General features: G+C 39.6%; 2 protein-coding genes across 3 annotated transcripts; one reads left to right on the top strand and one right to left on the bottom strand.

Annotated features, from left to right (window-relative positions):
• Positions 1-902: 902 nt before the first annotated feature.
• On the bottom strand, positions 903-14,193 carry LOC126376544 (activin receptor type-1). Of its 2 annotated transcripts, none has more exons than XM_050024010.1 (11): positions 14,097-14,193; positions 12,612-12,732; positions 10,674-10,853; positions 9,465-9,674; positions 8,698-8,798; positions 6,563-6,732; positions 5,350-5,535; positions 4,248-4,394; positions 3,732-3,913; positions 2,873-3,086; positions 903-1,786 (listed from the first exon to the last, which is right to left on the bottom strand). In XM_050024010.1, exons 1-11 carry the CDS (start codon positions 14,155-14,157, stop codon positions 1,634-1,636), a joined length of 1,725 nt encoding a protein of 574 aa, XP_049879967.1. In that variant the 5' UTR covers positions 14,158-14,193; the 3' UTR covers positions 903-1,633. The 2 variants fall into 2 exon arrangements, with proteins under 2 accessions (XP_049879967.1, XP_049879966.1); XM_050024009.1 differs by having other exon boundaries at positions 6,563-6,726; positions 14,097-14,160.
• Positions 14,194-14,740: 547 nt separating this feature from the next.
• LOC126376682 (uncharacterized) lies at positions 14,741-24,151 on the top strand. Its single transcript, XM_050024233.1, has 7 exons — positions 14,741-14,976; positions 15,291-15,415; positions 16,235-16,313; positions 17,205-17,261; positions 18,098-18,267; positions 18,901-19,001; positions 22,958-24,151. The coding sequence occupies exons 1-7, from the start codon at positions 14,895-14,897 to the stop codon at positions 23,154-23,156; spliced, it is 813 nt and encodes a 270-aa protein (XP_049880190.1). The 5' UTR covers positions 14,741-14,894; the 3' UTR covers positions 23,157-24,151.
• Positions 24,152-24,274: the final 123 nt, after the last annotated feature.

Raw genomic sequence — 24,274 nt, forward strand, 5'->3', positions numbered from 1 at the left:
ACCAACCCGCAGTAGAGCAGCGTGGTGCAGGCTCCATAACCCACGGTCATTTGAGTGGTGGCCTATGCCTAGCAGTGGGACGCAATAAGATATTAAAGTTTATGTATTTTATCGAAAAAGATTTATCTTATTAAATTTATGCTTTTTAATTGTCACGTGTTTTATTATGCGAAATAACATTATGCGGTATTTATAGAAATTAAAATTATGCGGATTTATAAATATGCAGATACGTTTATGCGTAACATACGAGTATTTAACATAGGCTTTTCAATATAGACCCACCCCCAGGGGACGCGATTGATTTGGAACCTCAAGAAGGCTTTAATGGTAGCCCTCCTATTCTATTTAAAGTGATTACTAAATAGCCAAAATCATTACAAAAATAAACCTTACAAAATAAAATTAAAAAAGTATATACAACTAACAAAAAGCTGTGTACATGCTAATGTACAAGATCTTATAATATGTTATCTAAAAAGAACAAATTCAAACATAAGAATATTCATTAAACGTCATCTTATAAATAATATGATTACTATTTAGTATCGGTTTTAATTTCTTATAATGTGTCTATTACAGTTGATTTTACTAAATTGCCATTTTATCGCGATGGAATTTTTCATGGTATAAGAAGACCAAATATATTCAAAACTGACAGCTAGCATTTCAAGTTTAGCCCAGCTCGCGTCATCCCACCCTGTGTTGCCATTTCGTAAAAAATAAATTACCCACGACCAATGTTTTGAATTTACTTTGCAAGGAAATTTTGTAATTTTAGTAAAAGATTTACGTACAGTTTTAATGATTTTTATATATTATGTAACAAATAATAGTAATTAAATACATTAGTCAGTAATTCGCTTAATTTTCAATAATAAAACGACCTTCCTTCGACATCCTTGAAATGTTGGAGATACCAATTGAATGGTAACACTTACGTCATCAATGCTGTTTGAGCATACCTGGTTTTCTTATGCCATGGCATTTTTATCAAAATGGCGTCCTATTACCAAGATGGCGGTGGGAACAGTGTTCTGCCAATTTACAGTAGACACACTGCATAACGTCGCTTATATTGAAAACTTCGTAAGCGCCATTTTAAAAAATCTGTTAACAAAAATCTGTAGACACGCTAGTTTCAATCGAAGTAACAAATTGTAGTCTCAATTGTTACTCGGATTGAAATTAATAGGCTAGATTCCAACTAGTCAAATCAGTTACTTTTTACTGAACGTCAAAATACGAAATTACTATGGAATTTGTAGGAAATAGCACAATGTGACGTCATAGAAAACATGATAAAATGTCGTACTTATTATTACGTTACACTTGATTAAAATTCATAAATAAGTTAAATAGAAAAAAGAAAATGTTTTTCGTTAGTTTTAGATCTGTCTTTATTTAGTAATCAGAATTGCATAATTTATCTTGAGCCTAGTACACGACCCAATTGAAAGAAATCGATGTTTTGTTAAAGATAATCACATCAGATTGTGTTCAAAATGGCGTTTACGTAGTTTTCAGTGTAAGTCCGACGACATTTAGCTTCTTAATTGATTTTCTATAGACTTTTACATAAAAGCATACATTCACATTTTCATGGCCATGAAAATGCTTACCAGCATTGTGACTATACGGAGACCTCGTTGTCTTCATTGAGCTGTATGGCGTTATCCTGATGTGCCAGCTTCAGCAGCGTCTTCTTGATGCGCAGCGCGGGGAGGCGCACCGAGGCGTTCCCGTGCCAGCACTCACACATCAGCTTGGCCATACCCACCATGGTCTGTCGACAGAACATCTACGTTATCAGAAATCATTTATTCGCTCAGGATAGGTAGGTACAGTTACAGAATGGTGTAAGTCAGTGTCACAGAATCTCTATCCTGCTAATTACCTCGTGTGTTCATAAGTTTTGAGACGTAATATAAAAACTTATTTTATTACTAAAGAGTGCTGGAAGGTAATTTTATATTTTTAAATTTTGAATTTGGAATGTTGGGAATATCTAAGCAGGTTTTTTATATTTTTTCATTCATTATAAAAATGGCGCGAACGAAAGATTTGCGGTCGACCGTAGTTACTCTGTTCAACGCTGGAAAAAAACCAATGGAGAATTTTAATGAAATCAAATGCTTAGGAGCAAGCCGCAACTTTGTGTATATTACCCTAAAGGGATATAAGACCTCTTCTATCGAAGATCGTGCAAGATGTGACCGCCCGCGCTCCGTCAGGGCTCCCGCTAATATCAAACTTACTAGAGTGCGAATTCGGCGAAATCCTTGTCGCAGTCAAAATAAGCTGGCTCTCCAAACCAAAATATCGCGCATATCCGTGAATAGGATACTAAAACATTTCACAAAATTAAACAAAAAATATCTGTCAGGTTTCATGTTATACTGTTTGACAGTTTCTTTGTTTGTTGAAACGTGACGTCACAGGACAAAAGGTCACGTGACCAACCGTATCCGCGCGAAATTTGAAATTAATGAAGAAAAGTAAGTTGTTTTCTAATACAAAAAGCTTTTTCGAGAAAATAAAATATTTTAAGCGGTATTTATTTATTTATGTTTATTTTGGATAACAACAGCTTAATCTAAATGTTTTACAATGTTACTTACTAAACCGGGACTGTAACTTTAGTTCGAATGTCAGTAGTTCGATGAATGCTTATTCGACTGAAATATTTTTCGAATTATGTTTTTAACGAACGATCATTCTTCCGTGTCAATTTTGTATGGAACCCATCCTTTACCGACGAACGGTTCACCGAAGCATTCATCGAACAAGAAATGTGTGGGCTGATGATGATGATGCTTCTATTCTATAATATACATAGTATGATTGTTTGTACTGTCAGGCTATAACTCACGGGATGTGTGTCGCTGGGCGGGTCGGGGCGGGCGCCGTCGACGCAGACGATCTTCCTCATCTCGTCGAAGCTGGGGTCGGCGGGCACCAGGTCGTGGTAGGGCGGCCGCCAGTCCCGCGCCTGCGGGCCCGTGCGGCGGCACACCTCCCACAGCACCAGCCCCAGCGCGTAGATGTCGCACTTGCGGAACGCCTCCAGGCATTGGATGTTTATACTGCGGTGACAAATTGTTCAATCGTCTTAAACACTGTTTTTTATAAAGAAACGAGATTCAGAATCAGAATCATTTATTCAACGTAATTATCATGGATAAACTTGTTGAACGTCAATGTAACATTTTTGAATTTACGTCATTTCGCAAGGTGTTATGGCTGAGGAGAAGAAATAACAAGAAACTGCAACAGCAACACATCTTTTAAATCAATGAGGGTACATTACAAGTTATTTAATAACTAGAGGAACACATTCAATACCAGAGATTTTTATCATTTAGGTAATTATTAATATTATAATAAGCTTTTTTTATATAAAGTAAGCTTCACATTGAGTGAGCTTTAAATTTATTTTCTGACAGATTTAAAATATTAAGATTGTTTATGGTATACACAAATGTTTAAGTATATTATAGAAGCTCACGCCTCTATCTCAATTGGGGTAGTCAGTACATCATCTCAAGATGAACAAACATCTCACAGACCTATTTGTCAGCCGTATCACCGTCTATAATGGTCGAGCCAACTGTGTTAGTGAAAACCGCACTTGAGATGCCGTTACGGAGCTCTTTAACATCCCTGGTACTGATGGAAGGAGTGCATTAAGCATGTGCACGGAGGAATGAGTCACGGTCTACATCACTTACCTGTGATCCAGCAGCTCGGGGCTCATGTACCGCTTGGTCCCCTGCGGCGGCTGCTGCGGCCGCAGCTGGGCGGCGTGGCGCCGCGTCACGGCGAGCCCGAAGTCGGCGATGCAGCACTCGCCGTTGGCCTTCACCAGGATGTTCTTGGACTTGATGTCGCGGTGCGCTATGGCTGGCTTACCCTACAACGCAGTGCAATACACTATTATATAATTATCTTACATAGGCCTGAGCTGTTGTTGAGTGGAGCTCGGTGACGCAGCGGTAAACGCGCTCGGTCTGCGATTGTTGGGTTAAGCAACTTTTGCAAAGGCCGGTCATAGGACCACAAAAAAAAAAGTTTTTATCTCGGAAGGCACGTTAAGCCGTTGGTCCCGGCTGCATTAGCAGTCGTTAATAGCCATCAATACCGCACTGGGCCCGCGCGATGGTTTAAGGCCCGATCTCCCTATCCATCCGTAGGGAAGGCCCGTGCCCCAGCGGTGGGGACGTTAATGGGCTGATGATGATGTATACCTGTGTGCCGTGTATCTCTGTGTGCAGATGCAGCAGCCCGTTGACGATGGAGAGGCAGATGGTCATCATCTGGTGGCGCGTCAGCGTGGTGCGGCTCAGGTGCTCGTACAGCGAGCCCAGCGGGTGGAAGTGGGTTATCAGCCATAGCTAAAATACAAATTTATTTATTCATCAAAACACAGGGGAAAAAAAAAAAGAAAAATTAGGAGCCACTGCTATAACCGTCAGGCATACGAATTTAAGCACATAATCAAAACAAATGAATTAAAATGAGAGAGATTACAATACAAAAGCCAACTATTTAAATTATAAAATGTTAAACGTTAGAATACAATGAATAGAATACAAGACGACCTCTTAGGCTGCGTTCCCATTGACGCGGATCTGTGCGGAGATGTGCAGAAATCGACCAATAACCGTGAGGGACAGAGTGACAGAGCGTCATTGTTTTTCGCTCTCTCGAACGCTGTAATTGGTCAAATTCGCACATCTCCGCTCTTCTTCGCCGATCTCCGCGTCAGTGGAAACCCTTTATTATATATTTGGTTATTTTGTTTGGGTTATTAGCACCAATCGACAAAACGACATAATTATATCATCAGAATCGATAAAATGACCGTGACAAAAGCCGACGGGGCACACGCGCCTAGGATGTGAACTGCGTAGCTTTTTATACACCTTCCCATAGTTTTTTTCGCTTTTAGCGGTAAGGCCGCCTTTTTGGAGACTTGCTCACTTTTAGTTTTTCCTTGTGCCAGTTCTGTGTTTGTGTGTGTAATGAAGTGTTTATTCATTCCTTCATTCATTTTTCAATAACAAATTGGATAATAGAGTATTTAAAGTATTCCCATAAAAAAAAATAAAAAAATATTTATTTTTCAAAATTGACTCACAAAGTTAGCGCTTTTTGAACATCAAAAATTAAATTACATATTATGTAACTAGCTGTAAAACTACTACCACATCGGAATCTGTAACGCTGAGGGAAAGACGTGGCCAGAAAACCCCCCAGCACAGGGCCCTAGTCCTACTGTTTAGCAGTATTTGAAATTTTTAGTCCATCTGATTGTTATTTGTGGTTAAAGACCCGCGTGACACCAACCTGCGTGCAAGACCCTCTGCTCGTCATGTCGGAGCCGATGTAGCCGACGATGTTCTCGTGCCGCAGCAGCACGGTGGAGAAGATCTCCGTCTCCCGCCGCCACGACGCCTCGTCGCGGGAGAAGAAGATCTTGACGGCCACGCTGTCCGCGTACCACACGCCGCGCCATACCGACCCGTAGCGGCCCTGGGGAAGTGGGTTTATTAGTTTCCTAGATAGTACAATGGTCAACGGCCTCTGTGGTTGAGCGTTGGACTCACGATCCCGAGGCCCCGGGTTCGAATCCCGGTGGGGACATATCACAAAAGTCACTTTGTGATCCCTAGTTTGGTTAGGACATTACAGGCTGATCACCTGATTGTCCGAAAGTAAGATGATCCGTGCTTCGGAAGGCACGTTAAGCCGTTGGTCCCGGTTACTACTTACTGATGTAAGTAAGTAGTCGTAACATGAGCCATGTCAGGGGCCTTTGGCGGCTCAATAGTAACCCTGACACCAGGGTTGATGAGGCTAGTATTCCACCTCGCAACCCACACGATAAGAAGAAGAAGTACAATGGTCTTAATAGGTAATATGTATGTCCTTTTTTTTTGACGTGGCTTATTGTAGATTTGCCGCAGATGGCATTAACTACTTGGCCGGACATATGGGGAGCGTTGAAGGCTCTCACCAGGTACAACGTTTAAGACAACAGGCCTGAGAGTGCCCAGTTGGGCGCGAACTTCGGCTCAGGGCGTCGGCTGAGAGGAAAAATATTTGAAAGAATTAATCGACACTAGTGGGTCGATAGCGATAAGCGCTGATTGAGGGAAGTCGTTGACCACGCCGGCAGGGTCGGTATCGGGAATAGGGTCTGTGTAAAACGAGGGGTTATGTATAAAGTTTAGAAGCTCGGTGGCGCAGCGGTAAACGCGCTCGGTCTGCGATTGTTTAAGTTAAGCAACTTTCGCAAAGGCCGGTCATAGGATGGGTGACCACAAAAAAAAAGTTTTCATTTCGACTTCCTCCGTGCTTCAGAAGGCACGTTAAGGCGTTGGTTCCGGCTGCATTAGCAGTCGTTAATAACCACCAATCCCGCACTGGGCCCGCGTGATGGTTTAAGGCCCGATCTCCCTATCCATCCATAGGGAAGGCCCGTGCCCCAGCAGTGGGGACGTTAATAGGCTGGTGATGATGATGTATGAAATATCCGGGGTGTGGTATTGCGTAGTACCTTCCCGACGCACTCCAGCAGCGACACCTGCTTGGCGAGCGTGCGCTGCACCATGAGCGGCAGGCCGGAGCCGGAGCCCGAGCTCACGGAGCACTCCAGGTACTCGCGCAGCGTCGAGTCGCCCGCCGCCACCGCCTTCAGCCCGCCGCCGTTCTGGCTGCCCTCTATACCTGACAACATTATTTATTTATCCAATAAAACATACACAAGGAACATATATAATTATTTCCAAAAAATATTATTATAAAGTTAGTGATTATTTACAAGATATGAATGCATGGGATTAACTGTCTGAGAACTGATATTAGGCAGCTAAATTACTCAATTGTATAAAAATATTTTATGTTTATATTGTTTAAAGAACGTCTAGGGCCCTGTGCCGAGGTTTTTTTTTGCAGCTTCTTTTCCCCGGCTATACAGGTTGTGGGAAGCTGCAGTAGTTTTAGGCGGATGAGACGTTCGTTGTGTAAAAATTGACGATTCAAAGGCCCCGATTCCTGCAGACACCGCCTAATTTTATTTTAAGTTATATCCGTCATTTTCATATCCGTCGAAAAGGAAAGGGACGGATGATTCACAGCTCTTAATTTTAGGAAGAATGAGTAAATGAATGAATCAAAAAGGTACGTCGCTGGTATGCAATCCGTTTGACGTGCTGTCTACTTAACTGTATCGGGTTATTGACTGATGTAAAATTTTTAGACGGTTGGTTTAGATTTGTGTTTAAAATTGACGTGTGTTCCATAAATTTTATGCTTGTCGATTACCCGTCCCTTTCCTTTTCGGCGGATAAGAAAATGACAGATATAACTTAAAATAAAATTAGATGGTATTTACAGGAATTAGCACCAAAGTGTAACTAAGTTACCTACTGAATAAAGATATTTTTGATTTTTTTTTGTGTATTATAATCTTTATTTGGCTAATTTATTTGGCAGCTGATTTTTTATATATATATATACAGGAGTGGGAAATGCTTCAGACATGTTATGGTTTAGGATAAATCAAAGATAAATTATAAAATACTGATTATTTAATAAAATCTGAATTTTCGTTTTTTTTTCTTTAACCAGTGTCGCTCAAGCATAGAATTAAAAAATGTGTAGAACGGACATTCTCCGCCCCGCACCAATTCGTATCGGGCGCCGAGCTAGATTTACCTCACCCCTTCTAGGTCTTACTTTAATCTAGTAAGTAAGACCTAAAGGGGTTAAGTTTATGGCCGTAAGCCGTAAGGTGTAAAGGGGAGCCCGTGCGGTATGTCTGTCTCGCTCGCACTTACGAGATTGTTGTATGGAGTTTCCGGAGAGGGACAAAAAGGGACACATTGTATTCGAACTCTAAGACTGTTACTAGGAACCATATAGATTAAGCTATTGCCCAATGTCATTCAAGATCAATGGCCTCAGGCAAACTGGTTGTTCCGAGAGTGTACAATTATTATGGGGATAGGACCCTAAGTAAGCGCATACCTTATCTCATCAACAGTTTGCCTGAGAACACTAAAAATGAGCCAAAAATGTTTAAAAATAAGTTAAAAAAATATTTATTAGATTTAATTTAGCACATACCTATTTCTTTCTTATTTTTTGTAATTTAACCATGTGAGTGAGACTGTGATCCTGCAGACAAATTGCTTATGCAATTTTGCAGGACATTGCATTTATATTAGTGTTACTTAAGGCTTAATAATAATAATAATAAGTCGGCTAGATAGGTGGCCCATCCAGTGAGTGGCGAGTCGCCGCCTGCTCATTTATCCATGTTTACCAACATTGGTCGAGCAGGCGCCATAGTCCCCCATAGCTCCAGTATCCCGGTCCACTAACCCCCAACCCAATAGCCCAGTTCCCTTTGTTCCCTTAATCTGCAATAGTCCTACACGAACCGGGGATTGTCTTTGGGTGCACTCCCATAGTGCATACAGGGATAATCGCCGGTTGGTGTCACACCACATTTAGATTAAACTGTCTTAAGGGGCCTCTACGTGTTGGCTTCGGCCCCACGCACGCCTTCCAAAAGTCCGGGCCTCCATAGGCCCGAGATATGAAAAAGACATATAATAATAAAAAAAATAGTGGAGAGGCACACCCAGCAGAGAACGAACTTCAAACATACTAATAAATCGAACTGACCTTCATAATAGGCGCTGGTAACATGCGGGCTGTAGATGTTTGACGAGAAGTAGTTGGAATCAGCACCCAACTTGTGTAGCGCCGCTCTGGACACGCGCAACCTGAAATTAAGATGCACACGTTGTCTTTCTCTCTCTCTTTATTTAAGAGCTGCGCTCTTGTCGGTGGAGTAATCGCCAATACTCCATAGATAGGGCGTGTAGAACGGTGCTTGCCCCAATCGCCTTCCGTTCCGCAGTACACCGAACAATTTCTCAATGTTCTAGCTAGAGCCCTACCAGAATCCATTTCCTCGGCCTCCAACCAGTACTGATACCGCTGCTGCCCGGTATCAGGGGTGCGCTTGTGAAGTAGCGGTTCTGTGACGCATCACAAGATCGTCATAGAACCTAAGTAGCATTTTTTTTTTAATTTTCTTTTTTTAGTGGCATTTTTTTTTCTTTTTACGTTGTCTTTACTGTTTTTAAATATAACAAGAATCGGAAATTGCAAATAAACATAACACCAACTGTGCGTGTGTGTGTGCTTTCGACTTACAGTCAGCCCCTCGCTATGTAGGTCACATACAGTCAACCCCTTGCTGTCTGTCACTTACAGTCTCTTTCTATGTAGATCACTTACAGTTAGTCCCCTGCTATGTCGGTCATTTACAGTAATTCCGTTGTTATATCGGTCACTTACAGTCACACCCTTGTCATTGTAGTCACTGACAGTTATACCCTTGCTATGTCGGTCACTTACAGTGGCGACCATTAAGTGAGTCTCACCTGTGGCTGCGTCTCAGCAGCGCCAGTGCGGCGGCGGCGAGCGCACACAGCGCCAGCAGGCAGGCACACAGAGCGGCCGCGAGCCTCCATGCCGGCATTGACACTTTCTCCACGTCTGCTGACTCGAAGAGAGAGGGAAACCCGCCCGCGTTGCACAGGTCCCCTTTGCAACAGGTTATGTTCAGGTGCCCGGCGTGGCGCTTCCTTAAGCTGGAAAGAAAAGTATGATGAGGACAGCAGCGTAGCGTAGTGGGGGCGGCAGAGGCAGCCCGCCCCGGGCGGCACTTTTTAGGGGGCGGCAAAATTTCATAATATAAATGAAACCCTTTTTCCGTTGTCCCGACATAACATAAAAACGCCTTGACCGATTTGGCGGATTTTTTTTTGTAGTTTACTAATAATCTGTACAAGGTTCTTACGGAAAAAATATTAAGAAAATCTCTCAGAAAGATGGAAAAATATACATTTAATTTTTCATATTTAAAAAACGCGCGTAACGAATATAAACGTCATTCAATTTAAAACAAAAAAAAGCTGTGGCAATTTGTAAATTGAAATATCTAAATAAAAGGGCGGCAAAATTGTCTTCCGCCCCGGGCGGCCGATACCCACACTACGCCGCTGGATGAGGCGCCTGTAATCTAGATACTCGAATATTCCATACGAAAATTTCATTCTTGCCATGGGCCGGTTTACCGTGAATGTGCGACACACAGTTCGCTCGCGCTCCCCCTTAGTCCTTATGGCCATTTAGACTAAAATAAAACCAAGAGGGGGTGAGGTAAACCTAGGTTGCCGCCCGATAATAATTGGTGCGGGGCGAAGAGTTACCGTTAGGGCAATCCCGACTCGAGATCGCAAATTCGAGATCCCGCGGGATTAGAAATATCAATCCAACGTAAAGTTAGGATGGCTGAAAACGATGACAACTGCTTGTTTGTGATAGTGAGGTTAATTAAAATATTTTTCGAAAGAAAACGAAAACTTTTTCTTCAATATTACTAAATAATTAAGTTTTCTTTGGAAATCAGCACAATCAAAACAAAAAGTATAACTCACGGAGATTCGCCCAATCCCGTCAATCCCGGGATCTCGTCACATTATGCTTCGGGATTGATCTCGAAAAATTAGAGGAGATCTCGCGAGATCTTGCAGATTGCATTCCCTGGTTACCGTTCTACGTAGTATAATTTTTTATTCTATATTTACCCTGGTTGCTGGTTCACCCGGCAAGTGAGCTGGTAGTGGTCTCTCCTGGTAGAGCAACCACGGGACTGCCGTAGTGTGCCGTCCGAGGCGCGCACGCTGGACTTGTAGCATGACAGCGCGTCGTAGCAGTATGACGGCTGCTCGTCGCAGTCGGGCGGATCGCATTGGTAGCATTTATATCTGGAAGGTTTATATTGCCTTTAGATTTTTTTTCTTTTTTGTGAAAGTTGATGGTAGGGTTGGCAGAGGAAGACCTAGGACTTACATTAACCAAATTGGAGATGCCCTTAGAAAAGGTTTAGTACGATCTACTCTGAACCGGCGCGCGTGTATGAAGCGATTGATGGATGGAGGAAGCAAGAGAAGTGTGTCAGGATCGAATCAAATGGAATCCTATAGTCTCTGCTTACCTCGGTGGGAAATAGGCGTGAGTTTATATATGTATGTATGTATGTTAGAAAATTTCTTTTGCAAACAGTTTTGTACACGCGCGACATACAAAAACACGTCGAAAACTGGACGCCAACTTAGCGACTACGCAGCTGTGTAGATTTAATAAAATCGACAAAAATAATACGAAGTCGTCATACAACGCCTATGTTCGTCAGGAACCCAAAACAGGTAGACAACAGAGTTGCCTTCAGGTGGCGAATCGGGGGATTCGTCGTTCGATTTTAGTGGGTATACCAAGTGGCGACAACCGGGGAGTCCCACATAACCACATCCTATGTGTAATGATTCCGTGTAACCTGTGATTACATGCATAATATTCTGCTTACTATAATAATCTTCTTGCTAATAATATACTTTTTACTATGATTCATAACATACAGATAATGATAAACGAGTAATTCAATACTCAAACAACATAACAGAATCGTATTTCATTGATAAAATGGCTACTGATAAAGAAATTATGACAAAAGACAGTAAATTATAATGAATGAACATGCTGGGATAATTTTAGAATTACCTTATCCCCTGAACTTAATTTATGATCTTTGTATGGTAATAAAGTTGTTATATATTGTTAGAATCATCATCATCACCAGCCCATTACCGTCCCCACTGTTGGGGCCCGGGCCTTCCCTATGGATGGATAGGGAGATCAGGCCTTAAACCATCACGCGGGCCCAGTGCGGATTGGTGGTTATCATTATAACAAGAGTGTGGCTGTTAAATTAGTGATGATGATGTGTGAAAAGGACATAATTGAGTACATTACAATACAAGGCAGGCTACTGGTGTCTGAACAACTTATATACCTACAATAATAAAAAAAATATGGTTTTACCTTGGAAATTTCCCTCTTCTGGCAGCGTAAAAGTAAATGTTAAATGAATATTAAGCTTATCTTGTAAATTGTACATAATATGTCACTGAAAAGTTCGAACTATTGTAAACATTGAAGGGGTTTGATTCCTGAGACTACTTCCTGAGGCAGAAGGTGATTTTTGCAATGTCCAGTTGATTATCACAAGATCAAAAATAAGATGAAATACTTCGGATTGCACTTTAAATCCACTCTTGGCCGCCCATTACTACTCACTAAATTGTTGAACCTAGTTGTTACATAATATTTGAGCCATGTCATAGACTTACAGCTCATATGAGAAGAGAAAAAGACATGCAATAGCAGAGTGAGATGTAGCCCGAACGGCATTCTGAAGGCATTATCAGATAAGCCAGATTGCCCTTTTTGGAGGCACTGGAATGCGATCCACGTGGCCTTTTAATTCTTTTAATTGTTTGTTTTTCTTAATTGGTGTGTTTATTTTTTGTCCGTGTGTAATGTAATTATGTTGTCTGTGTGTAACTTTTTTATGGGCATCGCCTGAAATAAATGCTTTTTATTTTTTTTAATGTCTGTTTTGGGGAAAATTTATTATAGTGTTGTTACAAAAATATGTTATTTTAACATTCGTTTGTGCATCATACCTGGGATGGTGTACCATCATCTTATCGATCGTGAGCAGGTCATTATCGAGCTGGTTGTCTGACGGCTGTGTGCTGGCATTCGGGCTGTCTTGGTCCGATGTGTCCAACCCTGGTAGACCTGCTGTAATAAACAATGTAAACATATATGTTTTTGTAGTTTATGGAAATATATGATGTAAAATCACAGAGCAAAAGTTCAGTCACTGAGCCTAGCAAATTATTTGTAAACAATGGTGAAATTATGAACCATTAGTTGTCATAATTATAAAATTTATGTTTTTGTTCTATTACAGAAACAACATGTAATCAGGTCTTGAGAGATATTGGTCCCTAAAGGAACTTATGAAAAACAGCCAAACACGTATGCACATTGAGAGAAAACTCTTGAACACATGTATTTTACCAACCTTCACATATGGCTGCCAAACATGGGCACTCACCAAAGCACAATATCAAAGATTAAGTACAACTCAGAGAGCCATGGAAAGAAGTATTGTAAAGAAAAGATACACCAGATAGATACCAGGTACTAGGTAGATTGTACACCTAGACTTGTATGCTGCAGTCAATGTATGTAAAATTGTTTAAGACCTTCTTGACCTGTAGCAATGCAATAAATACATTTGAATTTGAAGAAGAATCGATAAAATAAGTAATAAGAACTTAAGAGACAAAACAGGGTTAGCTGACATCACATACAAAACGAAACAGCTCAAATGGAAGTGGGCTGGACATACTATTAGAGGAGGACGTAAATGGAGCGAAGTTGTTACACTATGGTACCCTAGAGGTAGGCAATTTAAAAGGTGGGCCGGCGAAATAATGTCAATGGCTGGAAACACTAAGACCTGGACCACATTCGTGGATAACAAAAAAGAATGGACAGAAATGGGGGACACCTTTACCCAACGGCACACAAATTGGTTATTGTAGATTAAGGATTAACTTTAAAATGTAACTTATATATCTGAAAAAGGCTATAAATAAATAAATATAAAAAAAAAATATTGACATTAAACTCTGTAGATGTATTCAAAACAATACAAACTGCACTCCATAAAATAGGTCAACAAGTAAACCGCATATTCACGAGTATATACGTAGTAAATTAAACAAGACCCTAATGGGCTATTATGATAATGCAGTTAACATTAGAAACATCACAATAGTGAACATTAGAACAAAAAAAAACACCAAACAAGAGGAATGTAACACACTATTTCAAAGTTAGATTTTCACTAATAACTTCCTGAATTCTTGATATAGGCTCCCACTTACGTAGTAATAGCAAACGGAAACGTTAAATTGAGATTTTATCACTTTGTTATAAAGAAAAACAACAATAAAACAGCAAGGTTTTGCTCGTGTATACAAGCAACTTCGATTTTGCGACATTGCACTGGAATACAGTCACTGAATTCTTTTATAAAACGTCGGTTATACTTCTATAAGTAAACTTCGCGAGGAAAAATAATGAAAACTCACCACAACAAGCATTTATCAGTAAAAATATGAACAGATATCTAACAATGACAGTGTCCGCCATTCTTCGTTCATCATAACAATGCACTGCCGAAGTCAGACGCAATCCTTATTATTTGTTCTGAAAAATAACTAAACAAAGAAGTCACTTCTTAGGTATTTGTTAACACGTTTTATGTTTTTATAAATCTAAAAAAGTACTTTAATTGAATATAATAGTAATTATTAAATATTTAAACACATTATATTTTTATGTTCCGTAACCGGTACACAAGGATCGAGAATATTACTGGAAGCGCTATCTATTGATTAAATAGCCGCCCATACACAGTCAACCCGTGCTCGGGCAATCAAAAGAGCCGTAATCAGTCAAGTTGTGGAATTCCAACATTAAAAATATTTAAAAACATATTTTAGGATTTCAATAAATACAAAATCCAAAAAAATCCCAAGAAATCGTTGATTATCGCGACGCGATAAAGATTGAGTGTTCATTCAATATAATTTTGTGCGTGTATCCAAATTGAAATGTTTTTTTTTATACAATCTGATTATCGCAAATTGTTAGAAAGAGATAACGTTCTATGAAGATCATGAAGATACATATTTTTTTTGTTGTTAGCGTTAATATCGTGCCAAATAATCATAAAACCATTTTGAAAAACGGTTTTCGTTGGTGTTTTGTTTTCGAAAAGCTTGAATTATTTTATTGTGACGAATTCTGTAAATACAGTGAGGTTTTATTGTTATGCGACGGCTCTAATTACTTGCTGGGTGTTTTCTTGTTTATAAGTATCAAAAATGCCCAGAACAAAGCGTCCAAGTAAGAAAACTGAGAGGGTGTTGGAAGGAGGTGAAACTTTGAAGAAATTGGAGAAACTGGGTGAGTTACTTATTTACTCTATTACTACCTTACATGGACACAGCGCGTGGTATTTTACAAGTTATGATCTAAAGAAAACGTAGCGTATTTATTGTATTAGTACTTTCCGATCTCCTGAATACTCGTTTTCCGTATTTCCCCGCTTGTTCCAATGACTCTTCCATTCCTTTCTCGTTTTGTGGCATCTATACTCAATTTGCAAATCTGCGTACGATGTATTTTCGTCAGGGTGTGCTGAAGGTACACGAAGTAGATACAATGAATACCTATGCCCCATTCTTGACCTATTATAATCATATAAATATATTGTTCAGTGGCCGACCAGAAGAAGAAGATAGACAACCGTGCCCAGATGGAGGTACGCAATCTGGAGCTGGCCTTCAAGATCCTGGTCGGATCCATCAGCAAACAATACATGCAGATGACTGTGGGGCAACTGGTAAGATTGCATTTATAGTTTTTTTACATAACTTAATAATAATGTCCTGTACTTTTGCTCACACCAAATACTTAATTAATAAGAAAAAGACAACAGAACATAAGCTCATAACTATATCTATAGGGTAGTCAGAGGTACAATCAAAGTGCAAAAGTTCAATCACTGAGCCCAGCGAATTATTTGTAAACAGTGGTGAAATTATGTACCATATCCTTTGCCGAAGGTTGTCTGGAAGAGATCGCTCTTAGCGATAAGGCCGCCTTTGCCCACCTTAGAATAAGTTTATCCTGTAAATGTTTTGTGAATTTGTGTGCAATAAAGTGTTTTTATTATTATGAACTATAAATTAGTTGTCATAATTATAAAATTTGTTTTTACAGAAACAAAATGTAACCAGGAGGTCTTAGTCCAACCAGTTAATTTATTACTTTGCAAAAAACTGATTGAACTTTTGCAGCTTATTCATCACCCACAGTAGTACCCACACCTCACCAAACTTTGTATTACACCAAGATGATGATAGGTGGTAAGCTGTATCACCATCTACAAAAATAAACAAAATACAAAAACAAAAAAACAAAATACAAAAATAACAAAATAATGTACGAAATATAAACTAAACAATAATTTACTGTACTTTTGCCCACAGCAAATGTCAATAAAAATACGAAATATAAACAACATAAACAGAGTATATATGTTACACTGCTGGACACAGTCCTCCCCTCAATCAACCAGAGGGGGTATGGAGCATACTCCACCACTCTGCTCCACTGCATAACTTACATTAACTAAGGCTCGAATTTCTACATGTTTCAGAAGAGTGAATTGTACCTGAAAGAGATCTCAAACACACGAAGGAGTAGACATTCTGCAAGGGCCGCTTCACATGACGATGGTAATTTTCCTTTCCAAATAATTCCACATTTTCATTAGAAATATCTCTTGACTCATTAGAATTCTTTAAAATTTCTTTTTACTACATTCTTTAGAATTTCCATTTACTAGAATTGGCTTACAACTTTTATTCATACATCAAAATTATTCATTTGGGTTTTTCATTAAATGGTTCTTTTCATCATTTCTAACATCAACATTTCTGGTGGAAGAGGGTTGGTTTCTTTTCTTCTTCATTAGTTAGTTAAACATTAGACTCTAATATTATAATGCCTATATTAGCTTTTTTTTTCCTTGTTGAACCCACACAATAGAAGAAGAAAAGTTACTTTTAAGATCTTTATTTATCATTGAAGGTAATATCTTTGTGATTAAGTAGATTATTTCAAAAGTATGTTTTCGTATTTCGCGTTCCCTAATCTGATTTCAATCAAGCATTAGCTTGTTATTTCAATATCATGATAAAGCTCTACATAGCCAGCGTAACAGGGCGTAGTTCGACGCTACTTGACGCTAGTAAAAGCTAGTACAATGCACTGAATTGTACCAAGCAAGCAACCAAGTATTGTACCCAGTGATAAAATAGATAAGGTCATATCTATAAGTAATGAAACATTCTAACGATATACTCTCCATCAAACTGGTCTCAGTTTGTCGAGAGAATGATTTTTATAAACATTTAATTTTTGGTTCATATAAATTTAAAAAGAAAGTAATGTAGGAGAGACACCATACTGTGGGTGCATGCTAACGCCGCGCTTGACGCCAGCAATGTGGCGTGTTATTCATCAACGGTCCATATGGTCTCTGTCCGCTCAAGTGAACGGCTCTAATCTTCTTCCACCACTGTGTTCACCACAACTTCCACTAACCGGGTGCTTTCTGGGGGCAGGCTACAACACTGAGAACTCTTCGCACGGCTCCGGCGACCGCGGCAAGAAGAAGATGGGTAAGGCTGATCAAATCAAATTACTGCTGTCAAACTATTATGTATGTGCACGAGCATTACTATGTATACACTTTGGTACCATGTCACATTAACTTTTTTGATAAATTGAACTGTAAGTCTCACTAAATGTCAAATATGTGAGTGCGACCGAGTCCTAAAGTGGGTACATTATATTGCTCATGACTTTACACACTTTACTGCTTGCTGATTGTAGAGATGAATGATAACTCACTGATACTAAAATAGTTCCCTTTATTCATAAGTACAGAGTAATATAATTGATACCTAATTAATGCTATAAGATAGAGTGATATGAGTACACGCGATCTAATTATTACAAAATGTGGCAAAAGTGCAGAAAGTGCAATGTGCTGTTGTAGACCATACAATTAATATTATCGGTTCTAATGCTTCTGGCTATTGCAAATCATCATCTCCCGTTTTTTCACAGGGTTCGCTTACCTAACCTGAAGATTTGACAGGTCTGGTAGTTTACAGACTGCCTGTCTGACCTTCCAACCCGCGAAGGGAAAACCGGCCCAATACAGATCTGATATACCTCCGAAAATGAATTTCTCGGGAATGTGGGTTCCATCACGATGTTTTTCTTCACTGACCACGTGAAAATCATTTATCAAATCAAGTGGATTTTTCACAAACTTATGAATTTTCTGATAGGAAATTCCCCTTGATATCAACTCGGAATCATGGTCTGAATCGTCCCCCTCAGTATTCGTTACGATGTCACTAACAGCGTGTGGAACACTTTTCTGATGTTTTATGGGATTTTTACGATTCATTGTATGTCAAAAGTTACAAGCGCCCCCTCCTCGCAGCGCCCCCGGCCAGCAGCCGCGCCCCCCGCCGCTCCCGCTCGGCGGAGGCGTCGGCCCGCAAGGCGCCCCCCCCGCGCGCCACCTCGCAGCGCCGCCGCTCCAAGTCCGTCTACCGCACGCCCGCCTACAACAAGAACGCGCCCACTGCCTACCCCGCCATCACTCCTAAGGTAACATGATAACATAACATAAGCTCACAACTATATCCCAATCGGGGTAGTCAGACGTACGGCCATCGCAAGGTCAACTAAGTACCCACACACCTTTTCTTTTTTTTTGACGTGACTTATTGTAGATTTGCCGCAGATGGCATTAACTACTTGGCCGGACAAATGGGGAGCGCTGAAGGCTCTCACCCGGTACAACGTTTAAGACAACAGGCCTGAGGGTGCCCAGTTGGGCGCGAACCTCGGCTCAGGGCGTCGTCTGAGAGGAAAAATATTTGAAAGAATTAATCGACCCTAGTGGGTCGATAGCGATAAGCGCTGAATGAGGGAAATCGTCGACCACGCCGGCGGGGTCGGTATCGGGGTCAATACCCACACTTCAATGAGCTTCGATCCTTAAGAAAACATCATCAGGATACTGTTGGCGCTTGCCCGGATTGTCTGGGACTGATGCCGCTCGGCGTTGCGGAACTGAACACTGTAGGCTGAACCCTGCCGCCCGCGCACCGGGAAGAGACGTACACGCAGGGAAGCAAGGACCTCTCTTATAGTAGTAACCCTGACACCAGGGTTGATGAGTCATTGAACTCACAACCCACACGATAGAAGATTTTATATTTTTGCATTTGACTACAGGTGGCACCACACACCCCACTAACAGTCCTGCGCCAGCCGCGTCAAGGGGAGATGGTGGTATCCATGACAGGTTCGCCCGTGATGGTACCCACATACTCCACGTAAGTAGTTCCACTGTCTATCCACTCCACTATGCCATAGCTCATCGGTTTGCTACTCAAAGATGAAATGTTTAGGTACTACGCGAAGCCTAGAAGTCGGGGCTCGACTGAGGAGGACAGGCTAGTGTTGATTTGATTTTATTGTGAGGTTCATTTAGATTTTATAGAACTGACAAAGAGGAAATTAAATCGGAAAAAAATTTTTTTTTTTACTTTGATGGGACTTCAACCCGCAGCTCTTCGTCAACGGAACGAGCGTGTTAACCATTACACCACCGGGTCCTCCTCCTGTCCATGCGAAATTCTTTAGACATTTAAAAAAATCGATTTAATTTTCTCTTTGTGAATCTAGGGAGACTTATCATGGGTAAGTGCTCTAAAAAACAAAAATAATTTATGGGCATTTTCTCTAAAATGTGCACCAAAAGTAATATAGGTTTTTTTACACATGACTTTTTAAGTTTTTAGAACATTCTTTATGTCCAATAAACTTGAAATTATGCTTTGTTCCCAATGAATAGCTTGATTTTTATTTAAAAAACATGAATTAAGTGGACAATGGCCCCGATTCCTGGAGACACCTCCTTATTTTACTTTGTTATACCTGTCATTTTCTTATCCGGCGAAAAGAAAAGGGACGGATGATTGCTCTTAATTTTAGAAAGAATGAGTAAATGAATGAATAACCCGGGCGAATCAAAAGGGTATCTCGCAGGTATGCAAACCGTTGACGTGTGCTGTCAACATACTTCTGTCGGGTTATTGGCCAATGTCAAATTTTTAGACGGTTGTTTTAGATTTGTGCTTAAGGTGATGCGTTTCAGTCAGCTAGGTAACGCTGCGTCAGCAGATGGCGTTACTTCTGCAGTTTTCGTATTTTTTTCCATTTATTCGTTTAGTGTTGAGTTCTGACCCAGTGAAATGTTAGGTGGCGAAATCTTACATACATTATCTTTAAGTTAAGCTACAATTTTGAAGTATTTACTGCAGATATCATATTGAAACATTGCATCAAAACTTGGTGTCATTTCAATTTGTATACAAACACGAAGCTGTCACACACACATGCGAACTAGGTTAGCTATTAAAAGAGATGCATAATTTGAATTTTACTTCTAACTTCTAAATGGCGCATTTGGTAAAGCAGTCGCCGCCATTCTTAAGTTTCACGGTTCAAACCCAAGTGCATGTTTTAATTGTTTTTACTTTTTGTATTTTTTTTTACAATTGAATTTGGCGAACCCGTCTAATTGTTACGGAATTTTCAAAAAGTATCACTTTTACCAATAATATTATAATTATACAATAATGTACTTTGCACTAAAGTACCTTCCGTAATTTCCGTATTTTTTATTTTGTAAAATTCTAACAGGCATTAATCGCATCAGTGAACATGCGGCTAACTAAAAAACTACTGAACGGATTTTCATACGGTTTTCACCAATGAGTAGAGTGATTCATGGGCGTGCTTTAGGGTATATAATTTATACAAGTATATTTTTTTTTGTATAAAATGGGTCAAAAATGATGATGAATGTCAAACATAATTATCGTTACAAATATAGCCGACTTGGAGCTTTCGGCGAAAACACTGCCTGAGCCCATTGAGATATAACAAAACAACGTATGGTTGAATTGTTCCTTTTTTGTAGGTCTACCGAAAAGTCCACAATATGTCATAATCATTATATTGTGTATAAAGAATTGTGTATATGTATTGTATGATTTTACAAATAACGATCACAGTACAGTAATAATAAGGTAGATTTTTCCTAAATTGCGTCGGTTCAAACTTTGTCGCATCGCGTTTGAAAGATGTAATAGCGCTTCAGGACGTCCCGCAAGCACGGCGCTGATGTCGCAGTATCCGCATTATAATTATTATGACTTGTCATTTAGTTCCAATAAAATCCGCGGGACTTCATACGTATGTCAGTGACAGCTGGTGATAGCATGCGGGACACTTAGCAGCTAATCGAATTCTATGTTGTTTTCGCGCCCAGTCCAGACGACTTGCAGCGCATTTCTGGACTTATATTTACGCGTGGTGTTTATTGTTAGGTTAGTTAGTTCAGGTTAGGACGTCTTTTTTTAACGAGGACGTTAAAAAAAGACGAGGCTGGGACGTATTGAAGTAGTATTTCCATATATACGCGGCCTGAAATGGGCTGTTTCAGGGACCTGAACTGGTTGCTGTCGAACTTATTATCACGTTTTCTTGAATAAAATTCATAAATAAGTCAAATAGAAAAAAGAAAAAAGATTTTCGTTAGTTTTAGATCTGTCATGATGTCTGTGATGTTTGTTTATTATACTTTTTTTTTTTTGGTTTGGTTTTCCCCGAAGGGTAAGGCAAAGGGAACTATGCTCATACAGCCATGTCTGACGAATTTTTTTTCTTGATGATTAATGAAATGGTGAAAGGTGATGAATGATGATGATGAAACCTAAGCCCCCACCCTCGGAGTAGACTCCTACTCCGAACCCCAAACGAATTAACTCAAAAGTCCGCATAAACTTTTGAGCTATGAAGCGGCTTCCTAGCACGAAGCGAAAATAGGCAGATACACTTTGTTTATTGAATACTCCAATATAATAACACTCGCGAATGTCTTCCGACTAACTTAATGCGATCATTAACCACAAAACACCACTTCGTATTAATTATTTAGATTATTCAATGAAGAAAGCAACTGTCCCGTTCCCGTTTCCCGCTAAAAAGCCTTGTTTATTATACATAAGAATTTCAAAATTTATCTTATTTTTTTTCCCAAAGGGCAAGGCAAAGGGAACTATGCCTATACAGCCATGTCTTGTGTTTTTTTCTTGATGATGATTAATGAAATGATGAAACCTAAGCCCCCACCCTCGGAACAGACTCCTACTCCGAACCCCAAACGAAGTAAGCGGCTTTTTGGCGCAAAGCGAAAATAGATAGGTACACTTTGTTTATTGAGTATTCCGATTTAATAATACTATCGGGAATGTTTTCCGACTAACTTAATGTGATCATTAACCACAAAACACCACTTCGTATTGATTATTTAGATTATTCAACGAAGAAATCAACCTTCCCGTTCCCGTTTCCACCAAAAAGTCCGCGGCAAAGAGAATATAAATAAATCTGTATGTTGGATGGAAAAACAATTAATTAAAAATGACTACTATTTAGGCCGGCAAATGCAACAACTTTTTTTTGATTTGGTTTTCCCCGAAGGGTAAGGCAAAGGGAACTATGCCCATACAGCCATTTCATTTTACGTATTGATTTTTTATTATAATATATGTCCTCTTTTAAAACACGGTACTTACCCATTATTTAAAAATGTTTAAATAATATGCGTTAAAACAAAAATATTTTTCCAATATTCCTTTTCTCAGATTGTAGTATTTTTAGTTTTTTATTTATATTTATTCTCTTCATACAAAATCTCTTTATAAATTGTCACTGACATTCTATTAAACTTGTCAAGTAGTCAAAGCCTTTAGAGAAAAAAAAAACTATCACGCACACAAACTAACATTGACACCTCTACACGCTCAGCAAATACACTGTAATCTGCACCACTACAAATGTAGAATTGATCAAAATTGAGGGTCTGAAATATGGTACTTCTCGTATTCGGACCCTAAATTTTTGTTAGTTTGCGAAAATAATACACCAAAATATTAATATTTATCGGTTTTATAACAATATTCCTCTATCCGTTTTCCTGTAGCACTGCATCAACTTTTGTATGGAAAACGGATCACCTTAAAAATTGACGTGTGTTCCATAAATTTTATACTTGTCGATTACCCGTCCCTTTCCTTTTCGGCGGATAAGAAAATTACAGATATAACTAAAAATAAAATTAGAAGGTGTTTACAGGAATTAGCACCATTGTACTAAAATATTGGAGTTTAGTGACACTTAAAAACTACAGTATGTTGAAAAGAAACAAATAACTTTCCAGGATGCAACAAGACGAGAAAGCGAACTGCAACATCCTGTTGGCAGACGGGACCATGCTGTCCCTGCAGCCTAAACAGCTGCGACAGTCGCAGGCGTACATACCCTTCTCGCTGATGGACGCCGGCGTGCTCGCGCAGCTCCGGACCCTAAAGGACAACCTCGACAAGGTCGTCAAACTCGGAGAGAAGACCATGAAGTGATCAGTGTAGTTAGGGGATGACAAATGGGGATTTGCGCTGTAAAAGTGAAAGTGTCTAAAATAACATTAAACATAAGTTCACGACTATCCCAATGAGGTAATTGTGTTACATACATCGCAAGATGAAATAAGTACCCACACCTCACCATGAGGTAGTTAGAGGTGATAAGGTGCAAAAGTCCAATCAGTTTCTTGAAAAGAAAATTAACTGGTTGCACTTAAGATCTCCTGGTTACATGTCGTTTCTGTAATAGTCTAAAAACACCTACAAAAACAAATTTCATAATTATGACAACTAATGGTTCATAATTTCACCACTGTTTACAATTAATTCGCTAGGCTCAGTGACTGCACCTCACCGAACTTTCAGTTAGACCAACAAAACAAAATGTTGTCTAAAATAACAAAAGTTCACGACTATATACCAATTGGGGAGTAGTCAGAGGTACATCCACCGCAAGATGAACTAAGTATCCACACCTCACCGAGCTTATGTTGTCTAAAATAAGTGTGATAATAAAGCCACGTAGATAATAAAGTTTGTCTATATGGGGCATCGTGTATCACATCCGTTGTAATTATCCCGTGTCTTACGAGGTCCACTTACCTAACTTGCAAATTTGAAAGGTCCGGTTTTTTACAGAACCGACAGCCTGTTTGACCCTCCAAACCGCGAAGGGAAAAACAGCCGAATAAAGGTTAGGTGGTCACGTATTTCCGAAACACATTTCTCGGGAATGTGGGTTTCTTCATCATGTTTTTTCTTCACTGCTGCCGTACGTTGTATATAGGCAAATGGTTTTTGATGCTCTGATAAACTTAATTAAAAACAAATGCAAGGTTAAGTGGCCATATTCAGGGAATGTCTTCTAAACCTTTTTGTTTCCATTTTCTGTATGTATGAATTGTGTACTAACAATTTTTAATGTTATGGCTGATTGTATTATAACGTGTGATCATGTATGAAAGTAAATAAAAATCTAGTTTTAACTGAAATTATATTTTAATTTGAACAAGTTCATATCACTTCGTCCCACGTCATTACATTTCAATCAAACATCACATCACACTTCATCCCAACTTCATCACGAGTATTTTTGCAGTTACCGAGTATTTTAC

The sequence above is a fragment of the Pectinophora gossypiella genome, chromosome 21 (assembly GCF_024362695.1).
Source record: "Pectinophora gossypiella chromosome 21, ilPecGoss1.1, whole genome shotgun sequence".
In the NCBI taxonomy this organism is placed as follows: Eukaryota; Metazoa; Arthropoda; class Insecta; order Lepidoptera; family Gelechiidae; genus Pectinophora; species Pectinophora gossypiella.

Excerpts from the sequence above, each read along its gene's own strand:
- LOC126376544 (XM_050024010.1), bottom strand. The coding sequence starts at position 14,157 with ATGGCGGACACTGTCATTGTTAGATATCTGTTCATATTTTTACTGATA. Across the intron at positions 5,536-6,562 it reads TGCTGGAGTGCGTCGGGAAG|GGCCGCTACGGGTCGGTATG; the intron begins GTACTACGCAAT and ends CCACTTCCCCAG. Across the intron at positions 1,787-2,872 it reads CGCCCAGCGACACACATCCC|ACCATGGTGGGTATGGCCAA; the intron begins GTGAGTTATAGC and ends TTCTGTCGACAG.
- LOC126376682 (XM_050024233.1), top strand. The coding sequence starts at position 14,895 with ATGCCCAGAACAAAGCGTCCAAGTAAGAAAACTGAGAGGGTGTTGGAA. Across the intron at positions 16,314-17,204 it reads GGCCGCTTCACATGACGATG|GCTACAACACTGAGAACTCT; the intron begins GTAATTTTCCTT and ends TTCTGGGGGCAG. Across the intron at positions 17,262-18,097 it reads CCGCGGCAAGAAGAAGATGG|CGCCCCCGGCCAGCAGCCGC; the intron begins GTAAGGCTGATC and ends CCCTCCTCGCAG.